At 65.4% G+C, this 20653-nt stretch overlaps 1 protein-coding gene across 1 annotated transcript; it reads left to right on the top strand.

Annotated features, from left to right (window-relative positions):
• Positions 1-8548: 8548 nt before the first annotated feature.
• CRYBG2 (crystallin beta-gamma domain containing 2) lies at positions 8549-19989 on the top strand. Its single transcript, XM_086480238.1, has 22 exons — positions 8549-8695; positions 9206-9229; positions 11510-11557; positions 11924-14011; positions 14557-14604; positions 14702-14820; positions 15079-15235; positions 15350-15489; positions 15566-15692; positions 16011-16046; positions 16126-16253; positions 16471-16597; positions 16904-17046; positions 17133-17259; positions 17380-17412; positions 17526-17638; positions 17823-17952; positions 18126-18265; positions 18367-18490; positions 19049-19207; positions 19598-19757; positions 19901-19989. Exons 1-22 carry the CDS (start codon positions 8549-8551, stop codon positions 19987-19989), a joined length of 4407 nt encoding a protein of 1468 aa, XP_086336364.1.
• Positions 19990-20653: the final 664 nt, after the last annotated feature.

A 20653-nucleotide genomic window follows, 5' to 3' on the forward strand; every position in this document is an offset into this window, starting at 1 on the left:
TATGGGAACGGGGTGGGGGTACCCAGAGTTCAGCCGGAGGTGGAGAGGGGGGGGGCTCTGCCTGCAGGCGACACAGCCCTCTCTGCTCATGGATGCAGATGGACACAGGGGTTCAAACACACACCCCCAAAATACAGCCCGGGGGGGGTGGAGTGGGTCTGGGTCAGCCCAAATGGACCCCGCTCCTACCATGCCTCAGTTTCCCTATCCATAAAATGGGCCTTATGCCCAGGAGCTTCCGGGTGCTTTGAGACCTCCTGTGGGCATGTGCCTTCCCCTGGCCACCTTCATAGGGCCGGTCCCCAGCTCAGCAGCACCCAGGGGACGTGAGCAAAGGCCTCTCCCTGGAGCATCCCCATCCCCGTGCACCGCTGCAGAGACCCAACGCACTCGGTGCACCCCAGCCAGCCCCCGCTCTCCCCGCCACATGCCAGCTGGGCGGCCCGACCCGAAGCCGTTTCTTATCAACACCCCGCGGTTATTTTAAGCTCTCGGGCCCTTCCAGGAAAACCCAACTCGAGCAAAGCATGAAAGGGCTGGCAAAGGCTGGGGGGTGTTTCCGAAAGGCGCCCGCTGCCAGGGCCGCCCCCGCGCCAAGAGCAACCGCAGGCCAAGGGGGAGCATGGGGGGCATTTGGGTTTCCCCTGACCCAAGTCCTGGGCATGGCGATGCCACCAGCACCCTACGCTGCCAGGAATCCTGGCTCCATGGGTGGTCTGGGGACCAATGTTGGGATGCCAGCAACACCTCTGGGTGCTGGAGGGGTCAAGGCAGGGGGGATACGGGGATGTTGTGCAGGTCACAAGTGGCATGAGCGTGTCAGGTCTCAGCTCCAGCTGCGTGCTGGCAAGCTGCTGCCACCGGAGACGCTTATCTCGAGCCATCGCGGGCAGGCAGGGAAGGTGTGAAATTTTGGAGGGGAAGATGCTCAGGTGCTGAGCAGCATCGAGTGGGTGTTGGGTGGTGCGAGCTCGGGGTGCAGACAGGGATGACGGTGGTGCCCACTGTCTTTTTGAAGTGCTGTCAGGCAGGAAGCAGTGACATCTCGCTGCGGTCCCTGAGCACTCGCTCTCTCAACCTCCCCATCCCCAACATCCCCCCTTCCTCCTCCCTCCTGTCCTGCTGGTGGGCTGCTAACCATCGCCTGCGTGCTTGTAATGCACCCAAAGTCCTCCAAAGCTGCCCCCCGGGCACCCCATCATTCCCCCCAGCACCCTGCCGTCCCCTCGTTGGGCACCCCAGCATCCCACCCAGCACCCCAGCATCCCCTCCTTGGGCACCCTGCCATCCCATTCTTGGGCACCCCACCATCCCACCCAGCACCTTGGCATTCCCTCCAGGCTCTGCAGCCCCCCTGCTTCTTCCCAGGGTGCTGGGGTACTCTGGGGTCCCAGAACACATGTCCCTGTCCCAGCCCTGCCTCACCGCCCGCACCAACCCCAGCACAATTTTGGTGTCATGTCTTGATCTCTCTCAACGTCCTTTTATTTTTCCTTTCCCTTCCCCTTGTCCCTGTCACCTTCCCATTTCCCTCTGCCTGGAGGGAGGGTGACACAGGGACATTCCTGCCCCCCCCCCCCCCCCCCCGAGACACCCCCAGATGCTGTGGAGCCACCTCAGGCCCCACGTCTTCCCTGGCTGCTGCGGCTCAGCCCGTCCCTGTCCCCGCAGCCTGCCCCATACCTCGTCCCTCCCTTTGTACACAGTGACTCAGGGCCCGGGCTTGCCCCAGTGTCCCTCCAGTTCCCCCAGTGCCTGGGGAACTGGTTTGCCCCAGGGAGGACCCTCCTCAGCTCTGACTAAATCCTCCCCAGCCAGCCCCGGCGGTGCTGGGGGATGTGACAGGGAGCTTCTGCTTCCCACAGAGCCACGGCCAGCTGGCTCGGCTGGTTTGGCACGTACACACGCTTGCACATGCTTGCACACACATGCACACACGTACTAACACACTGCAGCCAGCCCCAGGGCTCCTAGAACCCCCATCACTGCCCCTCGTGGGAGCTCAATGGCGCTGGAGGGATGCAGGGACCAGATCCTGCTCCTGTGCTGGGGTCACGAGGATGAGCAGCCGGGCCCTGCTTGGGTGTTCAGCCACTCTTGGGCTCCCTGGGACCACTGGGGACACCTCTGTGTCCTCTATGTCTCTGAGGCTGTTCCCAAGGGGACTCAGCTGGTACCCACTGGTACCCACTGGTACCTCTGTGAAAGCAGGGCCATGGCTCCAGGGTGGCTGGGCAGGAGCTGCCGGCGTTCCCCTTCTGTGGGACCCCATGCAGGAACATTTCCTCTGGAAGGAAGGCGGTGTGAAAGGAGGTTTCTGCCCCAAAACCCTTCCCCTGTCACTCCCCACCTGGTTGTGTTTTGCACATGGTTTCTCAAGCCACTGCCCTCCCCGCAAAGGGAGCTGGAGGGGCGGGCCAGAGGCTCTGCTGAAACCTGGTAGAAAAGTAGAAATCAGCTTTTTCTGGTCTTCCCTGGCAGGGCAGCTTTTGGGGAGGTACTGGAGCGGGTGTGGGACTCGTCCCATCCCCCCTGTCACAGGAGCAGGACAGCCCCCGTGGGCCAGGGACACTGGTCACAGCTGGGAGCTGCTGTGTGTGCTCACTGAGCGCTTCTCTTGAAAGCAGTGACTGTGTTAGCCACCAGTAGGTTTCAGAGTTAACACCCTGTTTAAGGGGAGCTATTCATGTGGTCTCAGGCTGTCAGACAGCCCCAGCCGAGGCTGCTGCTGCTCTTGGCACTTTCTTTCAGGCTCCTCGTGCAGCCAGGGCTGGTGACACTGTCTGACGAGTGGCCGAGGTTCCACTGTCCCCGTGGTGGGTGGTGATGGCATCTCTGCCATCCCTGCCTGGGGCAGGAGAGCCTGACTGTGAGGGGCTTGGGGTGCTGCTGCGTCCTCATCCCATCCCACCCCACGTGGCTCCCAGTGCCCTCAGCACAGGGGGCACACGGTGACCTCCCTCTGCTTTCCTGGGGATTTTCTGCTCCGGGGGGGGACCCTGTCACAGTGTCATCAGTGGTGGCTCCTGGTGCTGGGCCATGCCCTGGTGAGGGAGCCGAGTCATTAGCCATGGGGCCACGTTTATTAGAGACAACCCAGACCCACCTCCTCCTCTTCCTCCCCACGAGGAGGCTTCACCTCACCTCTCCAAATTTAGCAAAGGTCCCCGAACACAGAGGTTTCCTGTTCATGCTGCTGGCAGCCACTGAACCATAACGCGACGGTGGCCGGGGCTCAGCGGTGGCCACAGCACCACAGCGGAGCAGGTAGGAGCCCTGTGTTGCCATGTCCCGCAGGGATGGCCCCACGCGTGGGTTTCCCTCCAGGCTCTGCCCTTTCCACCTCCCCTGACAACCCCAGATCCCATCGCTCCGGCTCGGGGGTGCCATCACTGCCATTTGTCATTTTACGAGATGCAGAATTGGTGGCGGGGGGACACAAAGAGATCCTCGGAGCCAGGACATGGTGATGCCGAGTGGCATATGGCTCCACTTGACAGGCTTTGGCTTCCCCAGCCCATGCTGGAAACCTGTTTTTTTTAGGCTTGACCATTGCTTTGGGTTTAGTTACCCCAAAAACAAGCAAAGGCGGGAGGGGAATGCCTGTTCACCTTCCAATGGCCAGGGAAGCAGGGCCAAGCTGATGGCACTGACCTTCCTGGCCGTGTCCCAGCCCCGGCTCTACTCCCCGTCCAGCCCTTGGATCTCACTTGGTAGGTTCGGGCAGCTCTCCTGGAAATGCCTTTTTTTTTCCCCCCCAGTTTTGGCTTTTCATGCTCAGGGTTGGTCTCGGTGCCAGGGCTGGGTGCCAGCACTGTCCCCAGGGCTCCCCCAGCACGTCCCCACCAGGATGGGGTCCTGCCCAGCTCCCCAGCCTTGCTGTGCTGCGAGGGCTCAGCCTGTTGAGTTTGGGGGTGCGGGATGCAGCAAGGAGGTGGCAGAGCGCCCCCCCCCCCCCCCCCTCAGCTCCCTCTGAGCAATGGCTGGTGCCCCCCAGAACCGGCCCACAGGACATGCAGCTCTGGTCACTGCTCGGGGACATCTACACCGAAGGGGACGTCTGACAGGCAGCCATCCTGGAGGGTGAGTACTGACCCCACCGCCACCGCCGTGGTCCCCCATCACCCCACAACCTCCCCCTCACCTCTAGCACCTGCGGGGATGCCGTGAACCCCTCCACCGCAGCCCTGGGCTCTGCAGGGAGCAGCTCAGCTCTCCCTGGATGCCGCTGCACAGGGGAAACTGAGGCACGACTGCGGTGGAGCGGTGGCAAGACGGTGACAACCAAAGAGGCTGTTCTGCAGGCTGGCGGTTCCTTGGCCACCCCCTGCCTGTTTCCAAAACAACCCCCAAGCCGCAGGGCTGGGGTTTGAACCCAAAATCCCCCAAGCCAAGAGCTGGTGTCTGTGGGATCCAGCCCCATAACTCTGCTCCAGGTCCCAGCTCATGCCCCCCCGCCGCAGCTCTCCTGGCCGGAGTGGACCCCCAGTCCCCCCTCGCCACCCCCGGCCCCCATTGCGGTGCCTGGATGTGCTACGTGAACCAGGGCCCCGCGGTCCTCGACCTCCTGCTCTGCCCCAGCGGCCTCGGCATCTACTTCTGCTGCCTGCGGCCACCGCCCACCCACCCCGAGCTCCCCACGGGGCGCAGCCAGGAGCCCACCCAGCACCCACCACCACCACCACCACCGCTGCCGGCACCGCTGCTGCCCCCGTGGCTCTGTGAGGATGTGTCTGGAGAGGGGATGGTGCTCTCTGCTTGGGGTCTCCTGCACTCCTTCCTCCTCCTGCTCTTCCTCCCTACCCTCCTCTGTCTCTTCCCTCCCTTTGCTGGGATGTGGCCGGTTTCTTGCCCCTTGTCCCCAGGGGCTGGGGCCACGCTGCCAACTGTCCTGGCCAGGGCTGAGGGCTTGGCAGACCCTCCCCTGTCTCCCGTCGCAGCTGCCTGCACCCCTGTCCCCACAAATCCGCCAGCGGGTGCTCCTGCCTGTGTTGGGCTCACCCACCCCCACCAGCCCCTTGTCCCCAAGCTCCCTGTCCCACCCCTCCGGGCTCCCTGCTGACCCCCTGGCTGCTCCTCTGCCTGCAGCCCCCGATGCCACCAGGGCCACCAGCTGCGGGACCCCCACGGGGCTGGACGTTGCCCCTTCTTCAGCACAGCCACTCTGCCCTGAAGATGTCCCCACCAGCAGCACGGAGGAGGAGGAGAAGACGAGAGCTGAGGCCGAAGAGCTGCAGGGAGCTGCGGAGGGCTGGAGGAAGGAGCCCTTTGGCCGAGCAGAGCTGGTGCTGGTGGGGTTCCAGCCGCCCTCCCCGCTGCCCAGGGAGCTGAGGGTCCGCCTGGGCCCCCTCCTCCTGCCCCAGCCATGCTTCTGCCCCTATGGTTTCTGCTGCCCCCTGCTCCTGCTGGCCCCACAGCCCGCGCTGCCCCTCGCCCACCTGGGTGACACGAGGACCCCGGTGTCACCTTCGCAGGGCTGCAGCGGTGCCCTCCTCCAGCTGCCACCCTGCCCGCGGCCGTGTGGGACCCTCCTGCCCACCGGGCAGGGCGCTCCCAGGCTGCCGAATCCACTGGTGGGCTTTTTCCCTCTCCTCCAAGGGCCCTTCCCCGGCTGCAGGGCAGGGGGGTGCCCACTGTCACAAGGGGGTATGCCCCGCTCTGCCCTGCAGCCGGAGGTGCCCAGCCATGGCGTGCCCAAGCCACCCACCGGCACCGGGCTGTACCCGCCGGGGAAGGACGTTGGCAGGAGCAAGTACAAGTGCAACATCTGCGCCAAGAACTTTGGGCAACTCTCCAACCTCAAGGTACCTGGGGTGCCCTGGCACCCGCTCTCCCCCGCCCCAGCTTGGCAGCACACCCCTCCTGCCTCCCAAGGGTCAGCCCACGCTGGGGACAAGGGACAGCAGTGGCTCGTCCCAGCTGTGCGGGCAGGTTGTGGGCTTCTCCCCGTGCCTCGGTTTCCCACCAGCAAAGTGCCCGTTGATGTGAAGAGCTCCGAGATGGAGCTGCGGTTATACCCCTCCCTGTGCTCCAGTCGTGCCCCAAGGGCTGCGGGATGCTCCCAAGAGTTGGGGACACTGGGGCAGCCCCATAGCCCTGTGCCCCCCCCCTGGTAGGTCCACCTGAGGGTGCACAGCGGCGAGAGGCCCTTCCAGTGCCCCGACTGCAAGAAACGCTTCACGCAGCTGGCACACCTGCAGAAGCACCGACTGGTGCACACTGGTGAGAAGCCCCACCAGTGCCTGGTAAGTGTCTGCTGGGTGCCGGGAGGGTGTGGGGGGGTCCCAAACCAGGGTGCAGCACCCACTCTGAGTCCCCTCCCCATCCTCTCGCTCCTGCAGACGTGCCACAAGCGCTTCAGCAGCAGCAGCAACCTGAAGACCCACCTGCGGCTGCACTCGGGAGAGAAGCCCTTCCAGTGCCACCAGTGCCACCGCCGCTTCTCCCAGCACATCCATCTCCAGCTCCACCAGCACCTGCACCAAGGTGTCCCCAGGCAGCAGCAATGTCCCCTGGTGAGGCCTGTCTGAGCTGCGATGGCCACAGAGGCTGCGCACGTAGGGGCTGACCGCCAGCCCCCCAGGGCCAAGAGGAACCACCACCATCATCCCCTGCAACCCCCAAGCTCCATCAACGCTACCCCAGCCTTGAGGACAAGGATGGAGGAGGGTCCTCCCAAAGCGCCAAGCAGCCCTCTGTCCCCAAAGCCCTCGGGGAAGGTGTCCCCCCAGCCAGCCCCATGTCCCAAGCCATGCCCATGCCCCCACCCTGCAGTGTTACCGCCCCAGGGCTGCCCCTGGGGTACAACACCCCTGCCTTTTCCATGGGAAAAGCTTTAATTCCTCAGCGCCCCCCGATCTCAGGTGCACTCTGAGCTCCCAGCATGTCACCGCTCTACCCATTGCTGCTTTCCTTGTCCCAGTACCACCATCAAGCCCTGCCAGGGCTCTGTCTGGGGGTGCCATGCCACAGTGGGCGTCTCCGTCTCTGATACCTCTGGGTGCTGCTCCCCGCAACCTGCCAGCACCCCAAGCATCTCGCTGACACCCAAAGGGCATGGTGGCCCCAGCTGTCCCCTCCTGCTGCCGAGGTTGGGGCTGGTGAGTGGCATCCCTCCCGTGATTTTATTCAATAAACTTTTCTGCCTCCAGAGCTCGCTCGCCCTCAGCAGGGCCCAGCCCCAGCCTAGTGCAGCTCCCCAGGGGGGAGAGAGATGGTCCCCCGGGGTCCCCAGGATATCACCGCAGGTGTCCCTTGGGAGTCCATGGGACATGGGATGGAGCTACTTCCTCCGGTGCCAGTGGGCAGCACTGCTCGGTGCCCTGCCACCACAGCCCCTGGACCAGGGGCTGCCAGGGCTGCCTGGAGCCCCCCCTCCCCGTGGCTCTGGGGGTCAACGGGCTGATCCCCCCCACAACAGGGACAAGCACAGGGGTGGGTTTTTGAGCCCTTTGCCCAGGCGGGGTTGGGGACATGGCCCCCACGGGCGTCCTCAGTGGCGCACGGCTCCTCCCGGGGGGTTTCACAACCACATCCCACCGGCTCCGGCAGGGAGGGACAGGGCAGAGTCCGGCCGACCCGCCCCAGCCCCCCCCCACGACCCGGTGCTTCTCCAGGACGGCAGAGCCATTTCGGCAGCGGGAGAAGAATGGCCAAGCCACGAGCCCCCCCATCCCTGGCCAGACCCTGGTCCTGCTAGCCAAGGTGCAGAGAGAACTTGGCTCTGCCTCGGTTTCCCCAGCAGGCGAGTGGTGGCACCCAGAGCTGGGTGGCTCCGGCCACCCCAACTGGAGCCGAATTGCGGCTGCTTGCGCCAGGCCGGCGGTGGGTGGCTGAGGAGGCTCTGGGCTGGGCCAGCAGCCGGGAGTGGTGGCCCTGGGGCGAGGCTGGCACCGCAGCGGGGCACCCGCGGGTGCTGGGGAGGAGCGGGAGGGCAGGGTGAGGATACAGGGCGGGTGCTGGCTCTTCTGCCGCTCCGAACCCTGATGGGAAAGGCCCTGCGCCCTAGGGTCAGGTCTCCTGCAGTGGCCCAGGGCTACTGTGACCCCTGGCTCTTTCCCCAAGCCAGCATGAAGCCCCTCAAGAGCCTCAAGACCTGGGAGACCTCCAAGCGTTAGGAGCCTCCTGGGAACGTGCCACAGCGCTGGGGGCTCCACGTGAGACCCTCATGTAGCCGATCGATCCGGGTGCAATCACAGCCCTGGGGACCCCCCAGCCCCTCACCCCGTGGCCCTGCTGACCCTGTCCGACGCGGTGCCCTGGCTGGAGGTGCGGTGACAAAGCTTGTCACTGAGATCCTCTCCGAGCTTACCATCACCCTCACTGACATGGGTGCTGGGGAGGTGACAGCCAGGCAGGGGTCTGGGGAGCCCAAAGCTGGTCAGGCAGGGGTCTGAGGGGTCCAAAGCCAGCCAGGCAAGGGTCTGGGGGGCCCAAAGCCACCCAGGCCAGCCAGGCTCCCTCCTGGCGCTGCTGAGTCGGAGGAAACAGAGGAGCTGGGTGCAGGGGAACCAGCCTGACCGGCTCCCCGGCTGTCAGCACCTGAGGAATGCCAAACCTCCGCTGCGCCAGGGCTGGGTGCTCAGGGCTGGGTGCTCGGCGAGGGCTGGGTGCTCAGCGGGTGACTCTGCCGGTCCGCCCAGCCGTGGCGTGCAGGGAGCAGCACCCTCAGCCCCGCTCGGGACGGCACAGCACGGCACCCCGCTCGCCACCCGGCCAGCACGGCAGGACCCTCGGCCAGCAGGTACATGGGGGTGCAGGGTGGGGGGGCCCTCAGGCACAGGGTGCCGTTTGGGCCAGCCCGGTTCGCCTGGGTGCTGGTGGGGAGGCAGTACTGGGAGCCGGAGGACACTGGTGCTCCCGTCCTGGCTGCCACCCATGGGGGCTTCACGGTGCTTGGACCCGTGCCCCAGCTTGGTGGGTGCTGGAATAGGTCCCTGCTCCCCTGGGATCAGCACTGGCGAGGAAGGCGGGGGGATGGGGCTGGGAAGTGGGGGATGAGCCCAGCTCTGCCCCTCTCACTTTCAGTCCCTGAATTTGGGGGGCTGCTGGGGTTGTAACTCTGCTCCTGCCGCCAAAGTGTGTCCCCAGAGCAACCAGAGCGAGCTGGGGCTCCTCCATCTCTGGTGGCCTCGTGACCCGGGCTGGGGGGACGGTGAGGTTCCCCTGTCATCCCTGTCCCCCTCCTCCCCCCCCAGGGCACAAGGCTGCCCACGACATGGCTCAGCGGGTGGGAGGCAGTGGCAGCGAGGGCAGACGGCAGTTCCCCTGCCCCCGTTATGAACCCCAGCCTGCTCAGCAGCCACCCAAACCGAATCCTTGATTTTCCTGAAGGCGGCAGGGCCGCTCTCACCCCGCGGCGATGGGGCTCAGCCCGACGTGGCTGGAGGCTCGGCTTAATCCCTGGTCACTGGCTCAAAGGCAGCCGCAGCCACTGCCCTCGGCCCCTCTGTGTCTCCTGAATATTAAACAGCACCTTGTGCCTTTTAGGTGCTGGGAGACCTGGGCTGGGTGCTGGGAGACCCTTGGGATGCCACAAACAAGCTCAGCGGGTTGGCTTGGCTTGGCCAGGGGGGATTAATTAGCCATCCTGGGTGCCCCAGTGTGGCAATACCACTGGGATCCAGTGTGGCATGTCCTGGCGGGCAGGAGCAGCTGGGAGGCTGCAGGGTCTGATCCTTTTGTCCCTGTGTCCTCGTGTCCTTGTGTCCTTGACCCACTGTTGCAGTAGGAAATATTTTAGCAAAAAACCAGGGTGCTGGGGCAGAGCAGGGCTCCAAGGTGAGCTCCTTTCCCAGGGCTGTTTGGGCACTGGGCGGCCCAGGGTGGCACTGGCTGCCAGATGCAGCTGCAGGGATGGGATGGGAAAGACAGACCTGGAGATCTTTGGAAATCCAGCTCTGGGTGAGAGGCAGCCGCGATGCTGAGTCAGCAGCTCCCGCCTCCCCCCAGCACTCCGGTGCCGTGCAGAGCCGGCGTCCCTGTCCTGGTGCCACCCCGGGGCCACGGGCACGGCAGGGCCAGGCACCGTCAGTGAGCGCTTGAGACAGCAGCGCTGAAGCAAGCCCGGCGTGCAACCAGGCGGCTCCGGCTCCGGTGGGACTGCAATATTGCAGGGCAGAGAGGGGCCACGTCCCTGTGCAAACCACACTGCCCTGGCGCCACCGCCCCTGGCAGGAGCTTACCCAGTGTGGGAGGTCCCCATGTGTCACCACGAAGCCCCTGGCTCAGGGTACTGGGGCTCCTTCCAGCCTGACCTGGCTCTCGGCTCTTTGCTCTGACACCCGCCTTGTCCCCAGCCCATTTAAGCAACTTTTCCCCCTCACTGCTGAGTGCACCCATCGCTCTTCCACTGGTGGGTGCTGTGACCCTGAGGACCCAGCTGTGACCCTGGGCACCCAGCTGAGACCCTGGGGACCCAGCTGAGACCCTGGGGACACAGCTGTGACCCTGGGCACCCAGCTGAGACCCTGGGCACCCAGCTGTGGCCCTGGGAATCCAGCTGTGGCTTTGCCCATGTAGCTGTGGCTTTACCATGCAGATGTGTGGCCCCGCCTGGGCTGGTCCCAGCCTCGAGCGGTGCTGGCTGTCCCAGACGAGGTCTCATCACCTCCTAGAAAATGACACAAACTCTTCCTATCTGTACTGGAAAGACCTGCCGGGCCGGGGAGAGCAAGATGCGGAGGGCGCGTGGCAGGTTGGCAGAAGGGGCAGGCAGCTGCCTGCACCTGGCACTTCTCTGCCTGCCCCCGGCCTCCCTGAGCCCTCTTAGGGACTGGTAGAGCCTTTGGAAGGAGCCCAGCCCCAGGTGGCGCAGGATAAGACCCTCTCCCGAGGTGTCCCCTGGGGGCTCTGCAGGCAGGTGTCCCCATCCCCAGCCTGTCCTCAGGCTCAGCCCAAAGCCCTGTCCCTGCTGCTGTCCCCGTCCCTGGGTGGTGACACCAAACAGCTTCTACCTGGGAGATGATGAGATGCCAGCACGATTCCAGCTCCCTCCCCGGCACCTGCTGCGTCAGCTGCTTCCCAAACCCAGCAATAAAACCCTTTTGGGGCAGGGACGCGGCCACAGCACAGCGACACCTCCGCCAGCATCCCCCCGAGCTGAGGCGGCGCGGGTGTCCCTGTCCCCTGCCCTGTGCCCTGGGGACCACAGTGATGCCCACCCTGCAGCACGAACGCAAGGGCGCGGGACCTGAGTGCTGGGTACCGGCTCGGATCAAGGTGCAAGCGCTGGGTGATCAGCGCAGCTCATTTTCTGATGCTGGTGGGGCGGCAGAGGTGGACGGAGCCATCCCACCTTCGCCCAGCAGCAAGAGGGAAGGGTCATGGGAAGACGCTGCCCAGGTCCCCACCTCCTCCTGCGAACCCCATGGCTGCCCCAGCCCTGGTCCTGGTCCTGGCCAGGCCCTTTTCCCCCGCGGAGCAGCTCCTCTGTTGCTTTTTGGGCTTGTTTGTTTGCTGCATTTGCTGACTCGGCGCAGCCCTGCTGCCCGCCTGACTCATCCCGCAGCTTGGGGCACGGCACGGCCCGGGGCACAGCATGGCCTGGCCGGATCCTGCACACTCACCTGGTGCTGTGCCGGCCCGCCGGGCTCTGCTGGAGCCTACCTTGTCAGCATGACAAACCTCCCCACCACCTCTGCTGGATGCAGAAGCGTTGGCTCCGGTGGGCAGAGGGGCCCACGGTGCCCCCGCGCGTCCTGCACGTACCAGGATGGGTGACACGAGCACCCTGAGAATTGTAGAGAGCCCCAAAGCCACCTTCTGTGGAACCCCCCCAAAATGTCCTGCAGGATCAGAGGGAGGTCTAGAGGGTTTTAGGGTCTGGCTTGGGGTCCAGGGCTGGTCCTCGCAGGGTGGTTTCTGTTCAGCTCTCCCAGGGTCTCCCTCTCTCTCTGCAGCTCCGCCAGCCCCAGCGTGGCAGCGGCAGGGGCTGAGCCCGGCAGCGTGGGGTGTTACGGGGCCGCAGCAGCCCCCTCCCCAGCCCCCCAGCATGGATTCCTCATTCCGGCACGCCAAGGCCAGGGGCTTCATCTCCAGCGCGGAGCTGAGCATGAAGGAGGCGACGTCGAGTGCTCCAGGGCCCGAGGGCAGGTCCCGCTTCCAGAAGGTCTCTCTGGTGTCGCGGCGGCTGGAAAGCACGGGGAGCACAGGGGGCCGGGAGGGGAGTCCCTCCCGCGTCTCCCTTCTGCTGCAAGCCTGGGAGAGGGAGATCGTGGAGAAGACAGCGTCCGGCCCCACCACCCTGACACACCGGGAACGCTCGTCCTCCGTCAACCTCCTCAAGGACTTCACCGCGCACGGCCCCATCTTCTCGCAGGTGTATTCCCCCACGCAGAAGCCCCGGCGGCAGGACGAGAGGGGGAAGGCGGAGGCTGGCGGCGGCGGTGACGGCATCCCCCCACCGGTGGGTGCCCCCCATGAGATGCCCGTGCACAGGGAGAGCTACGTGCACGGCACCCTCCTCCCCACCCGACCCCCCGAGCGCCCCGCAGGGGGTCCCGGTGAAGGTCCTGGTGCCCCGTGTGCGGCCAAGCCCGGCTGCGTCCCTGCCCTGCCCAGGCCAAGGCACGTCACCGTGCTGCGGACAGGCAGGGACGCAGCCGGGATGCAGCCGGGACTGGCAGAGGGAAGGGAAGACCGACACGGGACGCATGACACTGCCAGTGCCACGATGGCCCCGCCACAGCGGGAGAGCCACGGGCAGGACGGCAGCGGCTTCGCTGGGGCCGCAGTGGGCGGCGAGAGCTCACCGGGCACCGTGGAGGCCGCTGGGCTCCCAGCCGAGGGGTGCCCTGGGGAGAAACACTCACCGCAAGCCAAAGCCGTGCTGGCGAACGCAACCCTGAGAGACGGCGACAGGCCCGGGGACCCGCAAACCAGTATAACCAGCTCCCCGCAGTGTCCCTCAGAGGATGCCGGCAGCCAGGCTGGTCCAGCTGGCGCAGGAGAGGGAAGCTCAGCAGACGGGGACGGCACCATTTCAGCCATGCTGCCGAGGACAGAGAGCTCCCCGGGAGCTGGCGGCACCCCTGAAGACCCTTCCTTGGAGGAAAGCAATGGTCCAGAGCCTTCATCCGAAGCACCAGCATCTCCAAAGGCTGAGGTTGAGCTGGAGGTGGCTGAGACAATGGGGAACGCCCAGGGCACAGCCCAAGAGCCTGAGAGTAGCCCTGAGCCCCCCTGCGAGCCCCCAACCCTTGACCCTCCAGCTGAGAGCCCCCAAGACATGACGGAGGAGGACCCCGACCTTCTGGTGGACATGGAGATCTTCGTGGACACATTGCGCAACATGGAGCCCTCGGAGATGCGGAAGGCGCCCAAGGCCCCACGCCAGCCCCGGCCATCATCTCTGGGCCGCTGTGCCGCTCTGCCCCCCATCCACGAGGACCATGTGGCCCCCCGGGCCCCCATCTCCCTGCCTGAGGCCCTGCGTGACCTGCTAGCGCGGGGCCCGGTGGGGCGGCGGGAGGAGAGCCCCGAGGAGGAGGTGGAGATTGAGAACCCTTACCTGAGCCCTGATGAGCGGGCGCTGGTGGGGTCCCGCCACGGGGTGCCCGGGGACAGCATGACCAGCAATGGCCGGGTGGAGGGGGGCTCGTTCCTGGGGATGCCGAGGCAGGTGGGAGCGGAGGAAAATTCCAAACCAGGGGCCGGGGGCTTGGCCGACCGCAGCATGCTCTTCCGAGGGAACGTTCTCAAGGGCATGGCGCTGCTCTCCCACTTCTTGGAGCACCGGGCGGCCGTAGCTGATGAGGGTAAACCCTACTCACGCCTGGACAACAGCGTGCTCTACAGCCGCTTCGTCTCCCCCAGCGCTGCCCCGCTCGAGCTGCCCAGCAGGGACGGTGGGGGCACGGGCTCACCCACCCCCGGGGACCAAAATGGGCTGGGCCTTGGTGACCACCCTGGCCCCGAGATGGCCATGCTGGAAGCCCTGAGTCCCGGCTCCATCCCTCCTGTCACTGAAGAGCCAGAGAGCGCCATGACCCTGTGTCCCGCTGATGTCCTGGTGAGTGAATCCCGTAACATGGCGCCTGGGGAGATGCTTTACCCTCCTGGGCATGCGGGGAGATGGTGGGGTCTGAACCCTGGAGCATCTTTCCCTGTTCCCAGCACATGGCTTGTGCTTCCCATCAGAGAGGCCATGGGGTGAAAGCCACTGGTGTGATGGGAGGGTACTGGGATGGGTGACAGGAGGGTACCAGGGTGGGTATTGGAGGGTATTGGCATGGGTGATGGAAGGGTACCAGGATGGGTGACAGGAGGGTGCCAGAGTGGGTGACGGAAGGGTACCAGGTCAAATGATGGGAGGGTGCCACCATGGATGATGGCAGGGTCACAGGGAGGGTGATGGGAGGGTCCCGGGGGAGGCGGGGAGGCTGATCCCCAGCAGTGCAGGAATGATCGAGGTGTGGCTGCTCGGGGCGGTGGGAGGGATTGGCAAACGCCAGACGCGAGGCTGCGGCTGCGGCTTCCTTGGGCTGCGGGGAGATGGCTGGTGTGGCCGGTGTCCCTTCGTGCTCCTCATGCACCCGTCCCCTCGGGTGTTCACAGCAGGAGGACAAGGAGGGCTTCGAGAAGATCAACATGAGACCCGGCAAGGTACAGGGAGCGTGGCGGGGCTGGGCTATCTGGCCAGGGCACGGTGAGATGCGGAGCGGTATGGTAGCACCTCTCCCCTGTGTCACCCCCCTCCCAGATCATCCTCTTCTCCGAGGCCGGCTTCGCGGGCCAGAAACGGGAGATCTGGGGCGATGTCCCCGACGCCACGTCCTGGGAACTCTCACACACCATCTCCATCCGAGTCATCCGAGGAGGGTAGGGAACGGCGGCAGGGCGAGGACACGGAGGGAGGGCTTGGCCAGGGCTCCCGCGCTCCCTGTGCCGGGGGTGGCAGCCAGGTCCCAACCTGGGGTTCCAGAGTGACCATCCCACGAGTGCTAATGGCCGTGGCTGCGAGCCAGCATCGCGGCGGTGGCAGGACGTCCCCACCCACGCTCTGCCCTGAGGCTCCCGACGGCTGTGGGTAAAAGCAGCCTTTCCCGCCTCTCTTCTCTGCTCCCACCCTGCTCCCAGGTGGGTGATGTACGAGAAGCCGCGGTTCCACGGGCGCAAGTGCGTGCTGGCCGAGGGGGACGTGGAGATCGACAACCCCTGGACGGCGTACGGGCAGAGCGGGCAGCCCCAGGGCAGCCAGCCCTTCCGCATCGGCTCCTTCAAGAGGGTGGTGCGGGTGAGCGCAGGGACCCCCCTCCAAGCCTCCTGCTCCTCCCCCCCCCCCCAATCTCCCAGCACCCACCAAACTGAGGGTGCTGGAGCCCCGTAACGCTGCTCTGCCCCACGCCAGGATTACCGCACCCCCGAGATCAGCCTGTTTGTGGAGGAGAACGGCGAAGGCACCCGGCTGAAGTTCACCGACTCGGCCGAGGACACCCGCACGCGGGGCCAGGCACTCGCTGCTGCCTCCATCATCGTCCACTCAGGCCTGTGAGTGGGACCGTGGGGCTGGGTGGGCTCCAGAGCAGGCTGGAGCGGGGCGTGATGCTTTCCCCCTCTTCCCCAGGTGGCTGGTTTACTCCAAGCCTTTCTTTGACGATGACCCCTACGTTTTGGAGCCGGGCGGATACCCCAATTTAAAGGCTTGGGGAGCAAAGGACCCATCCATCTGCTCCATGCACCCCATCAGGCTGGTGAGTGCCGGTTGCTGGAGGGCGGTTACTGGGGTGCTGGGGCCATATCCAGCCCTGGGCGTGACAGGTGAGAGCATCTCTCGGCGATTCCCAGTTCACAGCAGTGAGAGCTCGGTGTGGAAACGTGCTGAGTGTGGCTCTGGAAAGTGCCTCAGTGGGTTAGTGATGAAGGAAAGCAAGAAAACAAAGACCAAAAGAGTTTGTTCTTGAATTAAAATGACATAAAAAACCAGCTCAGGCTTTAAAGGGGGGAATAGGTTGTCCCTGCGCCATCCCCTCCTGCCACTGAAGCCTCACCGGAGCTCCTTCTCCTTCCAGGGCTGCCCTGTCGTGGAGAGACCCGGCGAGCCGCAGGTAGGTGCTGGGGCAGTGCCCGGGGAGGCCGTGGGGCCGGGATGGCCACGGGACCCTGCTCACCCCACCGCGTCCCCAGGTGCTGATCTACGAGGCTGCGGGTTTCCAGGGCCACAGCTTCACCATCAGCCGAGACATCTACGACTTGAAGCGCCTCCCCGGGCCAGCGCTGTCCACCGTGGGCTCCCTGCACGTCCTGGGTGGCTGGTGAGCGGCACGGGGTGGGGTGCACGGGCAGGGTCGGCATCCCGGCTGGAGCAGGCTGGGAAGGTGATGGTCACCCCTGGGAAAGGGCTTGGAGGATCTGCTCAGGGCTGTGGGATGGCCACAGGCAGCTTGAGGGAGAGGGGTGGATGGTGTCCCCATGTTCCTGCACGTGGAAATCCTCTGGAGACCTCACTGCCTGCATCTGCCTGTGCCACAGCTGGGTTGGCTACGAGAAGGAGGGCTTCCGCGGCCACCAGTACCTGCTGGAGGAAGGGGAGTACCAGGACTGGAGGCAGTGGGGCGGCTACAACAAGGAGCTGGTGTCCTTACGGCTGATACGGACGGTGAGGGCAGGGGTGGCAGCATCGCTTGGGGACGCACCCAGTGCAGGCAGGGAGAGCCAGCCCCCCAGACCCAGCCTCATCCCCCAAAGGGAGCCTTCCCTGCCTGCGTCAGGCAGCTGGGCATGGCCTGAGATCTCCCAAACTCATCACACATAGAGGTCTAGGTGCCCAGAGCTGCTCCCACCCTCCCCGGGGTCCCCGAGGCCAGGCAGGGACCCTGGCTGCGTGTGTGGCGAGCACCCAGCCCACAGCCCCTTCCCCCCGACAGACCGAGGGGCTTGGGGTGGGGGATCCTTCTCCCCGCAGGACTTCTCCGCCCCAGCGCTGGTCCTCTTCGAGGCCATGGACTTTGAGGAAGGGCCGAGCGTGGAGCTGAGCGAGGCACTCCCCGACACGCAGCTGGCCGGCTATGGCACCGTCACCCAGTCTGTCCACGTGCTGAGCGGCGTGTGAGTGCGGGGACGGGGGGCAGGGGGGATGGGGGGGGGGACACGGATGAGGGGGTTCTGAGCCAGCACCCATGTTTTCCTGGCAGGTGGGTGGCCTACGAGGGCACCAACTTCTCGGGCGAGCAGTACATCCTGGAGAAGGGGGTGTACCGCAGCTGCGAAGACTGGGGTGCCACGGATTGCCGCATCTCCTCGGTGCAGCCCATCCTGCAGGTAAGAGCAGCAGACACCCCCCCCTCTTTGCCACGGGACCTGCCGGTGCCACCGTGTGTGGGGCTGGTGGGGGCCAGGCTGGGGCAAGACACCAACCAGCCCCGTTCCCTCTGCTTCCAGGTCGGGGAACACAACCTCCATTTCGTCTCCAAGGTCAGGAGTGGCGGATGGGGAGGGGGACGTGCCCCCCTGGGGGACGTGGCCCCTTGTGGGGTGGTGGCAACGCTTTGCCCACCTCACCGAGCCCCTCCGCTCCCTCTCCACAGATCCTGCTCTTCTCAGAGCCTGACTTCTTGGGGGACCACGTCACCTTCGAGGAAGACCAGGACACCCTACCCGCCACCTTCGTCCCACGCTCCTGCAGAGTCCGCGGGGGCAGGTAGGGTGTCCCGGGGCCTCGCTGCCTCTGGCTGGGGACAGCAACAGGGACATCACCCTGGCCAGCAGCCCCGCAGGCACCCGTAGGAGGGTGGGCAGGACAGGGGTGCTGGGGGGGCGGTCTCAGGAGGGATGGGTGCCCACCACGATGGCCACGTCAGCCCGGGCGTGCTCCTCCCCGCCAGCTGGATCCTGTTCGACGGGCAGGCCTTCGCGGGGGAGCAGCACGTGCTGTCCGAGGGCGAGTACCCCACGCTCAGCGCCATGGGCTGCCTCTCCTCCACCGCCATCCGCTCCTTGAAGAAGGTCCCGCTGGTGAGCACCATCCCTTCCTTCCCTTCCCACCAGCACTGGGGCAGAAAACACCCAGGAACCACTCTCCCCTCCCGCGGGTGCTGGCTCTCCAGCCCTGGAGCCCTTCTGCACCCATAGGTGCTTGCTCCTCCCGTCAGCCCCCTCCTCACACCTCGTATCTTCCCCCATCCCAGTTTTTCTCGGAGCCTTCCATCTTCCTGCACGGGCTGGAGTGTTTCGAGGGGAAGGAGATCGAGCTGAACAACGAAGTGCGGAGCCTCCAGGCCGAAGGTTTCAACAACCACGTGCTGTCGGTGCGCGTCAAAGGCGGGATGTAAGTGAGCCCCAGCCCTGCTCTCCCCTGCCCCGGCTGGGGGGTGCCATCCGGGGGTGACCACGCTCTCGGCTTGTCACACCTCATCCCATCCCTCGCAGCTGGGTGCTGTGCGAACACGGTGACTTCCGCGGGCGCCAGTGGCTGCTGGACTGCACCGAAATCACCAACTGGCTGACGTACAGCGGGCTCCAGCACGTGGGATCCCTCTACCCCATCCGCCAGGTGAGTGCCACCCAGCAGGAGAGGACGGGGTGCTGGCACCCGGTGGGGTGAACCCCAAAACCTCGGGGCAGGCAGCTCACGTGGAGCTAAAGAGCTGCCAGTCCTGATGGTTGGGAGGAGGATGCGGTAGTGGAGAAAGTGGGGCATGGCCCGGAGGGCAGCAGCACGCCGCTGACAGCTCTGGCCCATGAAAGGTGCCACCAGCCCAGCACCGTCACCCTCCAGATCCCAGTCCCCCCACCCTGGGAGCGGCCGCCTTGGTGGCGAAATGCTCCCTGTGGGTAGGCACCTTGCAAAACACCCCGACATCCCGGCGGGGAGAGCCGTGCCCGAGCTACGAGACACAGGTCAGGGCACGGCCTTCACCCCGGGGAGAGGCAGGGACCTCCCAGGGGGGGACGGGGAGGACCCTCTGGCCAGCCAGCCCAGGGGACTAGGGTCCTCCCTGCCCAAAGGCACAAGCCAGGTGAGGTCCTTCCTTGGTCAGCTGCGGCGTGTGGGGCCGGAGGTGCAGGCAGCGGGGTTTTTTGGTGCGAAAAAAGGTTTCTCTCTTTCCAGAGGCGGATCTATTTCCGCATCAGGAGCAGGGAGCTGGAGCTCTACCTCTCGGTCCCCGACGACGTGGAGGACATGAAGGCAGGGCGGGTGGTGGTCTCCAGCCTGAGCGAGCAGAGCAGCTCCGTCTGGTACTATGAGGACGGGCTGATCAAAAACCAGGTCAGGGCTCACCTGTGACAGCCAGTGCCACGGAGGGGACCAGGGGAGCCCCTGGCAGGACTCCTGCTGGGGTACTCCCCACCCCACAGCCATTTTTTAGGTCTTATTATAGCCTTTCCCGACATCTGACCTCAGCCTTGTCCCCAAAGGTCGGTTGATTCTCTCCTCCCCAAGGCTCCCCTGGAGACACGAAGGCACCTCTGCCTTCCCTGAAGAGTGTTGGTCACCCTAATCGTCCCCACCTCTCACTGAGGGGTTTTCCTGCTCATCCCATGTCCCATCCCAGAACCAGCTGCATTTACAGGGAAACCCCTCTGAGCTCCAAGCCTTTATGCCAGGTGGAGGCGATGGAGAGGAGCGGGCTGACCTGGCCACTGCCGCTCCTTGCAGGTGGCCCCCAACATGAGCCTGCAGGTCATCGGGCCGGCTGGGAAGGGCGCGAAGGCCGTGCTGTGGTCCGAGACCCGGATGCCACGTCAGACCTGGAGCATCGATTCTCAGGGAAGGATCCACAGCCAGATGTTCGAGGACATGATCCTCGATATAAAGGGTGAGGCCTCGGCGCCAACACAGGCGCTGCTTTCCCAGGGACCCCCCAAAACCAGAGTATTTGGCTATGAGATGGGGCACCCACCCCTCCACGGCCATCTGGAGCGTGGTCTGCCCTCCTGAAACCCTCCCCTCGCTCCGCAGGCGGCCGATCCTACGACCGGGACCACGCCATCATTTGGGAGGTGGCTGACGAAAGACCCACGCAGCTCTGGGACATACAGGTGCTATGAGGGGGTGACGTGCGGCCCTCGCGCCCAGAAGTGCCACGGGGCAGGACGGGGATACCCTGCCCGTGCCCCCCACACCGGGGCGGGAGGCCTCTTACCCCACGCACGCTGCACCCCAAACACCCCTCAGCCCTGGCTGCTGGCATGAAGGATGCCCAGCATCACGAGGGGGAACCACCCCACCTCTCTCCCGGGGACCCCCGTACGTGGCTCATGAAGGACCCCACGGACACGACCGGCACTGGACCCTCTGGAGAGCGGCAGAGCCCCCTCCCCACCCACCAGCTTCCCCCTCCGAACTGTATTTATGTACGTGTGTAAGATACGGCCGTCCTCGTCTGGGCCAGCTCTGCCTGGGTGGTTGGTCTTCTCGTCCCTGGCCACAGCCCCATGCTGGGGAGCCACCCCCCCACCCCAGCACCTTGCTCCCCGCCCAGCCCTGCAGCACAGGGCCCAATCCTGCTCCCAGCATGGGAGCCCGGTGCCCTCTAGTGTCCACAGACCACAAGCAGCACCGGGACCCTGGGTTTGGAGAAGGGAGGCGCAGGCCAAGCTGAGCCCCCCTGGGAGCACCAGACCCCACCAGCCCCAGCTCAGGGCAGGGAGCCCAGCCTGCTCATGCTATGGGCTTGGGGGTGTTCCAGTTGTATCACCCCAGGGTAAGCTC

The sequence above is a fragment of the Leptosomus discolor genome, chromosome Z (genome assembly GCF_034619465.1).
Source record: "Leptosomus discolor isolate bLepDis1 chromosome Z, bLepDis1.hap2, whole genome shotgun sequence".
Taxonomy (NCBI): Eukaryota; Metazoa; Chordata; class Aves; order Leptosomiformes; family Leptosomidae; genus Leptosomus; species Leptosomus discolor.